The sequence below is a fragment of the Salminus brasiliensis genome, chromosome 16 (assembly GCF_030463535.1).
Source record: "Salminus brasiliensis chromosome 16, fSalBra1.hap2, whole genome shotgun sequence".
In the NCBI taxonomy this organism is placed as follows: Eukaryota; Metazoa; Chordata; class Actinopteri; order Characiformes; family Bryconidae; genus Salminus; species Salminus brasiliensis.
In genome coordinates, this window is record NC_132893.1 from 133,171 (window position 1) to 144,064 (window position 10,894).

At 47.0% G+C, this 10,894-nt stretch overlaps 1 protein-coding gene across 1 annotated transcript in view; it reads left to right on the top strand.

The window, feature by feature from the left end:
* Nucleotides 1-2,167: 2,167 nt before the first annotated feature.
* mcf2b (MCF.2 cell line derived transforming sequence b) overlaps nucleotides 2,168-10,894 on the top strand; it is a 17,599-nt gene continuing 8,872 nt past the window's right edge. Inside the window, exons 1-2 of the mRNA XM_072659532.1 lie at nucleotides 2,168-2,316; nucleotides 9,493-9,706. Coding sequence (XP_072515633.1) covers nucleotides 2,266-2,316; nucleotides 9,493-9,706 — 265 coding nt within the window. The 5' untranslated portion in view covers nucleotides 2,168-2,265. The remainder of the gene's footprint in view (nucleotides 2,317-9,492; nucleotides 9,707-10,894) is intronic.

Below are 10,894 nucleotides of genomic sequence, written 5' to 3' on the forward strand. Positions count from 1 at the left end.
TCTGCCCACCTCACAACTCACAGGACTGGTCCCAGAGACCACAGCACGACACCTTCAGAGGTCTTGTGAAGTCCATGCCTCGATGGGTCAGAGCTGTTTTGGCAGCATGAGTGGGGACCTACACAATATTAGGGAGGTGGTTTTAATGCTATGGCTGACTGGTACAAAGCAGTTAGTGAGTCCTCCTACGTTCTGACTGTATGTGGACGTTGGGTACTGCTGCAGGGCATGGGGCTTTCACGGCAGCTGGGCGTCTCAAACATAGGTCATTATTTCCTGGAAAGATCCCCTGCCAGATCCTATCAGGTCACCACCGTCTCACCGCATCATGGAACTGCCTGGCAAACAACTAGAGCACAGCGTACCCAGACAAAGGATGTCTTACTGGGACAACACAAGCATCACCCAAGCATCTATCCAGGACTGGGTGGGTGTTTCAGCTTGGTGAGCATGTAATGTGGGAGGGGCCGAATCCTGCACAGATCAGTCCCACCGAGCACATCCGCATCATGTGCAGTGTGGTGACTGTGGCTGGAGGACCGAATGTGGAGCTCAGTGCCAGTAAACTGTTGAGTTCTTGGACAGTGAAGTTAAGCAGCTTGGCAGGGGTGCCCTGGGCACAGGTCTGACCCCTCACCACTCCCTGAGAAGACTCCTCTCACTCAGCCTACAGCAGTTAACCCCACCCACTCAGCCTACAGCAGGACTACGACAGCTAACACAGACATCACACAGCAACTCGTAGCAAGTCAAATTCCTGTAACTAGCAGAGTGTGGAGTGAAGAGCTGCTCTCCAGTATCAACAACACTGCGCTCCCCCAGCTCAGATAGAGATTAGATAGAGGTTCAGCTCACTGGTGGTGGTGTGAATATGAGGGGCTCTGTTTTGGTTCTGCTGGATGTTCTTTTGAAGGAGCTCTGCAGTGTTTGAGGTTCACGGTTTCTCACTTCCAGGAACTGAATTCAGTCATGATAAACACGGTTCTCTGTTCTAGAGCAGCTTCTGATATGTTCTCTGGCACACACTGCACAGATTACTGTCTGCTGAACTGTGTGTACTCTGCCTATGTGTGTGTGTGTGAGTGTGTGTGTGTGTGTGTGTGTGTGTGTGTGTAAGAAGATTTTAGCTGAGGACAGAACATGAAAACAGGGTGTGGCTCTGCGGGGGTTGTAGATGTAGAGCGCAGTGCAGTTTGGGGACACTGTCGGGAACACAGCGCCTCACTCTCGCCCTCACTCTCGCCCTCGCTCTCGCCCTCCACACACCGACACCACACTGCACAAACAGCCTGTCCTAAGTTCCCTGTCTTGTGATGTCACAAAACCCCTAATATTTGTACAGACATACACCCATCCAGCCTACAGCCATTTAGCCCCGCCCATTCACGCTGCAGTTATGGCAAAAAAAACACACAGGTTAGCCAATCAGCACAGAGCTCATTTACATGTATCAGTCTTACAGATGCAGTGTGTTTAGTTCTGGGGGTGGAGAGGAAGAGTTTGGTGTAAAAATGAATTCTAGCTATTCTGGCCTGTTCAGCGTCAGTGGGAGGGGCTAAACTGCTGCTGACTGAGAAGGTGTATATTTGTATATTTATATTTGTAATACAGTCTGCTGGTTTTGTGACATCACAACAGCAATTTGATTGAAGTGCTGGCTTACAGATCATCAGATCTTTTCCTTTAAAGCCCTTTAACAGGTGAGTGACGTCACAGGTCCTGAAACGTTCAGCTGAGTTTTATTTTATTTAAACCACAGACAGAAATATAAACATTTATTACTGTATATTTATTAATTCGTTCAGTGACATAATATAAAACTATGTTATTAAGAGTGTTCTGAAACATCAAAGATTTCATTTTATAAAAGAATCACCTGTACTCGTTTCCTGATTGGCTGGACCTTCTCGTTGCAGAGCTGCTCAGCGCTGGCGTTATATTTTTAATTTCCCACCTGCATTCCGACAAGCCCCGCCCCCCTGCGCTAGGATTGGCCAGATTGATGAGACGCTTCATAGTTGCAATGAACTACTTAGCCAATCCAAGCGCCTGTGGTGGGACAGAGCAAGCCAATCAGCGCAGGTGGGCGTGTCCAGTCTAAAAACGGGTGTGAAACTGCAGCATCCTTGGCTGACTGCATCCTGCAGAGGAAAGTGATGGAGAAAGGGGGCAGCAGGGGATAGAAAAAAGGGAGGAGGAAGAGGAGGAGGAGGAGGAGGAGGAAGAGGGGGCTCTATCCCTTCTAAAGAGCCCAAATTTGTGAAGATGGCCGAGGCCAATCCCCTCAGAGGCTTGCCCCGGATCAGAAGAGCCACGGTAAGAACCAGACACACTGCACCTCAACCCAAACATGTCCACCCCCCCGAGGGGCTCTGGACCCGCTGTAGAAGCAGCTTCTGCTGGATTGTCTGCAGTGTGTTTTTGCAAGGCGTTAGTGTAGGCCGCTGCAACTGACCGATCCAGGACCAGGACGTCTAAACCGCACAAGATGAGCGCGGTCATTTCTCATCAGAAATGCAGCTTTCCTGTAGTCTAGCTGCAGTGCTGCGTCTGAGTGTGTGTGAGTGTGTGAGAGAGTGTGTGTCAGGAGTTTGGGTGATCAGTGAGCAGGATAAGCCAGAGGAGCTGCTGGATTTTATTGATCAGCTGTCTGTCAAGGTTAAACCATGACAGCTGGCTGGAGGTGAAGAAGGGAAGCACTTTAGCTGCTGAAAACTCAACACTGATTGCTGCTCCACAGCTCAGTGCTGGGGGGCTTTACCCCCCTCCAGCCCACACTTGGCTTTAGGCACAGTGACCTTAGGCTCATGTGCTCACAGCTGCCCTGCTTAAAGGGCCAGTCCACTTTTTCAGAATTCCTCCATACCTCAGTGTGTGAGATGAGCTGATTCTAAGGGGGGTTTTGGCGTCGGTCGCCATGACTACAACACAGATACAGCCCATAATTTATCTCCTATCCAAACCCACCAGTGCAGCTACACGAGTCTTCTGAGCTTTATATGGAATGATGATGATGATGATGATGATGATGAAGGTGAAATAGTGAATATAGAATCTCAACTAATCCAGTTTTCTTTCGGAACTACTTTCTGTATGTGTATAGTGGTGTATAGTGGTGTGGTGTATAGTGGTGTATAGTGGTGTAGAGTGGTGTATAGTGGTGTGGTGTATAGTGGTGTGGTGTATAGTGGTGTATAGTGGTGTAGAGTGGTGTATAGTGGTGTGGTGTATAGTGGTGTGGTGTATAGTGGTGTATAGTGGTGTATAGTGGTGTAGAGTGGTGTATAGTGGTGTGGTGTATAGTGGTGTATAGTGGTGTAGAGTGGTGTATAGTGGTGTGGTGTATAGTGGTGTGGTGTATAGTGGTGTGGTGTATAGTGGTGTATAGTGGTGTATAGTGGTGTGGTGTATAGTGGTATGGTGTATAGTGGTGTAGAGTGGTGTATAGTGGTGTGGTGTATAGTGGTATGGTGTATAGTGGTGTATAGTGGTGTATAGTGGTGTGGTGTATAGTGGTGTATAGTGGTGTGGTGTATAGTGGTGTATAGTGGTATGCTGTATAGTGGTGTATAGTGGTGTATAGTGGTGTGGTGTATAGTGGTGTATAGTAGTGTATAGTGGTGTATAGTGGTGTGGTGTATAGTGGTGTATAGTGGTGTGGTGTATAGTGGTGTGGTGTATAGTGGTGTATAGTGGTGTATAGTGGTGTGGTGTATAGTGGTGTATAGTGGTATGCTGTATAGTGGTGTATAGTGGTGTATAGTGGTGTGGTGTATAGTAGTGTATAGTGGTGTATAGTGGTGTATAGTGGTGTATAGTGGGGTGGTGTATAGTGGTGTATAGTGGTATGGTGTATAGTGGTGTATAGTGGTGTGGTGTATAGTGGTGTATAGTGGTGTATAATGGTATATAGTGGTATGGTGTATAGTGGTGTATAGTGGTGTGGTGTATAGTGGTGTATAGTGGTGTGGTGTAGAGTGGTGTATAGTGGTGTATAGTGGTATGGTGTATAGTGGTATGGTGTATAGTGGTGTGGTGTATAGTGGTGTATAGTGGTATGGTGTAAAGTGGTGTATAGTGGTATATAGTGGTGTGGTGTATAGTGGTGTATAGTGGTGTATAGTGGTATGGTGTATAGTGGAGTATAGTGGTGTGGTGTATAGTGGTGTATAGAGGTGTATAGTGGTGTGGTGTATAGTGGTGTATAGTGATGTGGTGTATAGTGGTGTATAGTGGTGTGGTGTATAGTGGTGTATAGTAGTGTGGTGTATAGTGGTATGGTGTATAGTGGTGTATAGTGGTGTGGTGTATAGTGGTGTATAGTGGTATGGTGTATAGTGGTGTATAGTGGTGTGGTGTATAGTGGTGTATAGTGGTGTATAGTGGTATGGTGTATAGTGGTGTATAGTAGTGTGGTGTATAGTGGTGTGGTATATAGTGGTGTGGTGTATAGTAGTGTATAGTGGTGTGGTGTATAGTGGTGTATAGTGGTGTATAGTGGTATGGTGTATAGTGGTGTATAGTGGTATGGTGTATAGTGGTGTATAGTGGTGTGGTGTATAGTAGTGTATAGTGGTATGGTGTATAGTGGTGTATAGTGGTGTGGTGTGGAGTGGTGTGGTGTATAGTGGTGTATAGTGGTGTGGTGTATAGTGGTGTATAGTAGTGTATAGTGGTATGGTGTATAGTGGTGTATAGTGGTGTGGTGTATAGTGGTGTGGTGTATAGTGGTGTATAGTGGTGTGGTGTATAGTGGTGTATAGTGGTGTATAGTGATGTGGTGTATAGTGGTGTATAGTAGTGTATAGTGGTATGGTGTATAGTGGTGTATAGTGGTGTGGTGTATAGTGGTGTGGTGTATAGTGGTGTATAGTGGTGTGGTGTATAGTGGTGTGGTGTATAGTGGTGTGGTGTATAGTGGTATGGTGTATAGTGGTGTATAGTGGTGTATAGTGGTGTGGTGTATAGTGGTGTATAGTGGTGTGGTGTATAGTGGTGTATAGTGGTGTATAGTGGTGTGGTGTATAGTGGTGTATAGTGGTGTATAGTGGTGTGGTGTATAGTGGTGTGGTGTATAGTGGTGTATAGTGGTGTATAGTGGTATGGTGTATAGTGGTGTATAGTGGTGTATAGTGGTGTGGTGTATAGTGGTGTATAGTGGTGTGGTGTAGAGTGGTGTGGTGTATAGTGGTGTATAGTGGTGTGGTGTAGAGTGGTGTGGTGTATAGTGGTGTATAGTGGTGTGGTGTATAGTGGTGTATAGTGGTATGGTGTATAGTGGTGTATAGTGGTGTGGTGTATAGTAGTGTATAGTGGTATGGTGTATAGTGGTGTATAGTGGTGTGGTGTGGAGTGGTGTGGTGTATAGTGGTATGGTGTATAGTGGTGTTTAGTGGTGTGGTGTATAGTAGTGTATAGTGGTATGGTGTATAGTGGTGTATAGTGGTGTGGTGTGGAGTGGTGTGGTGTTTGTGGTGTATAGTGGTGTGGTGTATAGTGGTGTATAGTAGTGTATAGTGGTATGGTGTATAGTGGTGTATAGTGGTGTGGTGTATAGTGGTGTGGTGTATAGTGGTGTATAGTGGTGTGGTGTATAGTGGTGTATAGTGGTGTGGTGTATAGTGGTGTATAGTGGTGTATTGTGATGTGGTGTATAGTGTGTATAGTAGTGTATAGTGGTATGGTGTATGTGGTGTATAGTGGTGTGGTGTATAGTGGTGTGGTGTATAGTGGTGTATAGTGGTGTGGTGTATAGTGGTGTGGTGTATAGTGGTATGGTGTATAGTGGTGTATAGTGGTGTGGTGTATAGTGGTGTATGTGGTGTGGTGTATAGTGGTGTATAGTGGTGTGGTGTTAGTGGTGTATATTGGTGTATAGTGGTGTGGTGTCTAGTGGTGTGGTGTATAGTGGTGTATAGTGGTGTTAGTGGTATGGTGTATAGTGGTGTATAGTGGTGTATAGTGGTGTGGTGTATAGTGGTGTATAGTGGTGTGGTGTAGAGTGGTGTGGTGTATAGTGGTGTATAGTGGTTGTGGTGTAGAGTGGTGTGGTGTATAGTGGTGTATAGTGGTGTGGTGTAGAGTGGTGTGGTGTATAGTGGTGTATAGTGGTGTGGTGTAGAGTGGTGTGGTATATAGTGGTGTATAGTGGTGTGGTGTATAGTGGGTGTGGTGTAGAGTGGTGTGGTGTATAGTGGTGTATAGTGGTATGGTGTATAGTGGTGTATAGTGTGTGGTGTAGAGTGGTGTAAGTGGTGTGGTGTAGAGTGGTGTATAGTGGTGTGGTGTATAGTGGTGTGGTGTATAGTGGTGTATTGTGGTGTATAGTGGTGTGGTGTATAGTGGTGTGGTGTATAGTGGTGTATTGTGGTGTATAGTGGTGTGGGTGTATAGTGGTGTATAGTGGTGTGGTGTATGTGGTGTGGTGTAGAGTGGTGTATAGTGGTGTGGTGTATAGTGGTGTGGTGTATAGTGGTGTATAGTGGTGTGTGGTGTATGTGGTGTGGTGTAGGTGGTGTATAGTGGTGTAGTGGTGTGGTGTATAGTGGTGTGGTGTATAGTGGTGTATAGTGGTGTGGTGTATAGTGGTGTATAGTGGTGTGGTGTATAGTGGTGTGGTTGTAGAGTGGTGTATAGTGGTGTATAGTCGTGTGGTGTACAGTGGTGTGGTGTATAGTGGTGTATAGTGGTGTGGTGTATAGTGGTGTATAGTGGTGTGGTGTATAGTGGTGTATAGTGGTGTGGTGTAGAGTGGTGTAGGTGGTGTGGTGTAGAGGTGGTGTATAGTGGTGTATAGTGGTGTGGTGTATAGTGGTGTGGTGTTAGTGGTGTGTGTGGTGTATAGTGGTGTGGTGTATAGTGGTGTGGTGTATAGTGGTGTGGTGTAGAGTGGTGTATAGTGGTGTATGTGGTGTGGTGTATAGTGGTGTGGTGTATAGTGGTGTATAGTGGTGTGGTGTATAGTGGTGTGGTGTAGAGTGGTGTATAGTGGTGTATGTGGTGTGGTGTGTTAGTGGTGTTAGTGGTGTGGTGTAGAGTGGGTGGTGGGGGTAGTGGTGTAGTGGGTGTGGTGTAGTGGTGTGGTGTATAGTGGTGTGGTGTATAGTGGTGTATAGTGGTGTGGTGTATGTGGTGTAGTGGTGTGGTGTATAGTGGTGTATGTGGTGTGGTGATAGTGGTGTATAGTGGTGGGTGTGTGGTGTAGTGGTGGGTGTATAGTGGTGTATAGTGTTGGTGTATAGTGGTGTGGGTAGAGTGGTGTAAGTGGTGTATAGTGGTGTGGTGTATAGTGGTGTGGTGTATAGGGTGTGGGGTAGAGTGGTGTGGTGTTAGGGGTGTATGTGTGAGTGTGTGTGTGTGTGAGTGTGTGTGTGTGAGTGTGTTTGTGTGTGAGGGTGTGTGTGTGAGGGTGTGTATGAGTGTGTGTATGAGTGTGTGTGTGTGTGTGTGAGGTGTGTGTGTGAGTGTGTGTATGAGTGTGTGTGTGTGTGTGAAGGTGTGTGTGTGAGTGTGTGTGTGAGTGTGTGTGTGTGAGTGTGAGTGTGTGAGGGTGTGTGTGTGTGTGTGTGGGTGTGGGTAAGTGTGTATGAGTGTGTGAGGGTGTGTGTGTGTGAGTGTGTGTGAGTGTGTGAGGGTGTGTGTGAGTGTGTGTGTGAGTGTATGTGTGTGTGAGTGTGAGTGTGAGTGTATGTGTGTGTGTGTGAGTGTGAGTGTGTGAGGGTGTGTGTGAGTGTGAGTGTATGTGTGTGTGTGTGAGTGTGAGTGTGTGAGGGTGTGTGTGTGTGTGAGTGTGTGAGGGTGTGTGTGAGTGTGTGAGTGTGTGAGGGTATGTGAGTGTGTGAGGGTGTGTGAGTGTGTGGTGTGTGAGGGTGTGTGAGTGTGTGAGGGTGTGTGGTGTGTGAGTGTGTGAGTGTGTGTGTGTGTGTGAGGGTGTGTGAGTGTGTGAGTGTGTGAGGGTGTGTGAGTGTGTGAGTGTGTGTGTGTGAAGTGGGAGTGAGAATGACCCAGATTTCTCTCTGTATGTAAACACAGTGGTGGGCGGCTCGGACACCGGCTCAGTTCCTGTTTGTTAGAAATGCAGATCATTTACATAACAGATCCGCCTTTCCTCTGGTGACTCTGCAGAAAACTGGAGAAGGAACCTAGAACCCAGTTCTAGAGGACCATCTCTCTCTCTCTCTCTCTCTCTCTCTCTGTCTCTCTCTCTCTCTCTCTCTCTGTCTCTCTCTCTCTGTCTCTCTCTCTCTCTTGTCTCTCTGTCTCTCTCTCTCACTCTCTGTCTCTCTCTCTCTCTCTCTCTGTCTCTCTCTCTCTCTCTCTCTCTGTCTCTCTCTCTCTCTGTCTCTCTCTGTCTCTCTCTCTCTCTCTCTCTGTCTCTCTCTGTCTCTCTCTCTCTCCTCTCTCTCTCTGTCTCTCTCTCACTCTCTGTCTCTCTCTCTCTCTCTCTGTCTCTCTCTCTCTCATCTCTCTCTCTGTCTCTCTCTCTCTCTCTGTCTCTCTCTGTCTCTCTCTCTCTCTCTCTCTCTCTCTCTCTCTGTCTCTCTCTCTCTCTGTCTCTCTCTCTCTCTCTCTGTCTCTCTCTCTCTGTCTCTCTCTCTCTCTGTCTCTCTCTCTCACTCTCTGTCTCTCTCTCTCTCTCTCTCTGTCTCTCTCTGTCTCTCTCTCTCTGTCTCTCTCTCTCTCTGTCTCTCTCTCTCTCTCTCTCTCTCTCTCTCTGTCTCTCTCTGTCTCTCTCTCTCACTCTCTGTCTCTCTCTCTCTCTCACTCTCTGTCTCTCTCTCTCTCTCTCTGTCTCTCTCTCTCTGTCTCTCTCTGTCTCTCTCTCTCTCTCTCTCTGTCTCTCTCTGTCTCTCTCTCTCTGTCTCTCTCTCTCTCTGTCTCTCTCTCTCTCTCTCTCTCTCTCTCTGTCTCTCTCTGTCTCTCTCTCTCACTCTCTGTCTCTCTCTCTCTGTCTCTCTCTCTCTCTCTCTGTCTCTCTCTGTCTCTCTCTCTCTCTCTCTCTGTCTCTCTCTGTCTCTCTCTCTCTCTCTCTCTCTCTCTCTCTCTCTCTGTCTCTCTCTGTCTCTCTCTCTCTCTCTCTGTCTCTCTCTCTCTCTCTGTCTCTCTCTGTCTCTCTCTCTCTCTCTCTCTGTCTCTCTCTCTCTCTCTCTCTCTCTGTCTCTCTCTGTCTCTCTCTCTCTCTCTCTGTCTCTCTCTGTCTCTCTCTCTCTCTCTCTGTCTCTCTCTGTATATATAAACATTAATTTCCAGTCTGTCTTTATGCCTTACTACTAAACAGTTTACCTTTAGAATGGATTAACAGCTGCAATCAAAACATTCACCCCCACTGCAAAAGAGCAATTACGAACTACTGTAGACTGAATGGGTGGAGCCAAACTGATGTAGACTGAATGGGCGGAGCTAAACTGATGTAGACTAAATGGGCAGGGCTAAACTGATGTAGACTAAATGGGCAAAGCTAATCTGCATGAACCTCCCCTGTCCGTGTTTCAGACCTCCTTTCCTGGAAATCTTCACCTGGTTCTGGTGCTGAGACCCAAAAGTCACGTCCAGACCACCGGGACTGACCTGGGCTTCCGCTTCAGCCAGGATGACTTCACTCTCAAGATGCCGGTGAGAGAGAGAGGCTATGTGTGGGTTTTGTGCAGAGATGGTTCAGTACAGAACCATAAAGAACCATTAGAGATGGAGAATCCGGGTCCAGAAGGTAGAAATCCACTCCAGGACTGCCTGGGCCGGATCCTCCAAAACCCAACTGAAGTAGAATCGTGAGGTAAACTGCTGTAGTTCCTCGAAGCTGGGAGCGCCTTTAATAACGGCTCTTCAGGAGGAAGCTGTGTCTGTGTGCTGAACGCTCTCGCTCTCGGGCCGCGGGGAAGAAGCTCCTTTAGCTGAGAGGATGTTTGGGATGATAGACGAGGTTTTATTCAGAAGTGCAGGCGTGTAGTCTTACGATACAGCAATGGTTTAAGACCAAGACTAAACCTTAAACATTAGCTAGCTACAGTTAGCATTACAGCGCTACTACTGGCACGGTCAGCTTGGACGTACAGGGATGTTTTATGTGAAAGTTTTAAGGTAAAAAACGAAATGTGTGAAAATCCTTCATGTTTAAAAGAGTAAACTTCACAGAACCCTCGGGGAACAGCTACGAGAGCCAGCCTGATAGCTAACGTTAGCTAGCGAGATAGTGAGCTAAGGCTACTTCCATTTCTACTGAGGTGAAAACCCCACATTTAAATGTTCTTTATGTATTTATGTTTGGTGATATTTGTTTGGAAATATTAGCAATAAAATGCTTTTCATTTCTGTAAAAAGTTACTTATCATTTAGCAGATTATCCTGATTACTCTACCTGTCTCTCTCTACCTGTCTCTCTCTCTCTCTCTCTCTCTACCTGTCTCTCTCTACCTGTCTCTCTCTCTCTCTCTCTCTACCTGTCTCTCTCTCTCTCTATCCCTCTCTCTCTCTCTCTCTCTCTCTCTCTACCTGTCTCTCTCTCTCTCTCTCTCTCTCTCTCTATCCCTCTCTCTCTCTCTCTCTCTCTCTCTACCTGTCTCTCTCTCTCTCTATCCCTCTCTCCCTCTCTCTCTACCTGTCTCTCTCTCTCTATCCCTCTCTCTCTCTCTCTCTACCTGTCTCTCTCTCTCTATCCCTCTCTCCTCTCTCTCTCTACCTGTCTCTCTCTCTATCCCTCTCTCTCTCTCTCTACCTGTCTCTCTCTCTCTATCCCTCTCTCCCTCTCTCTCTACCTGTCTCTCTCTCTCTCTCTCCCTGTCTCTCTCTCTCTCTATCCCTCTCTCTCTCTCTCTCTACCTGTCTCTCTCTCTCTATCCTCTCTCCCTCTCTCTCTCTACCTGTCTCTCTCTCTCTCTCTCTACCTGTCTCTCTCTCA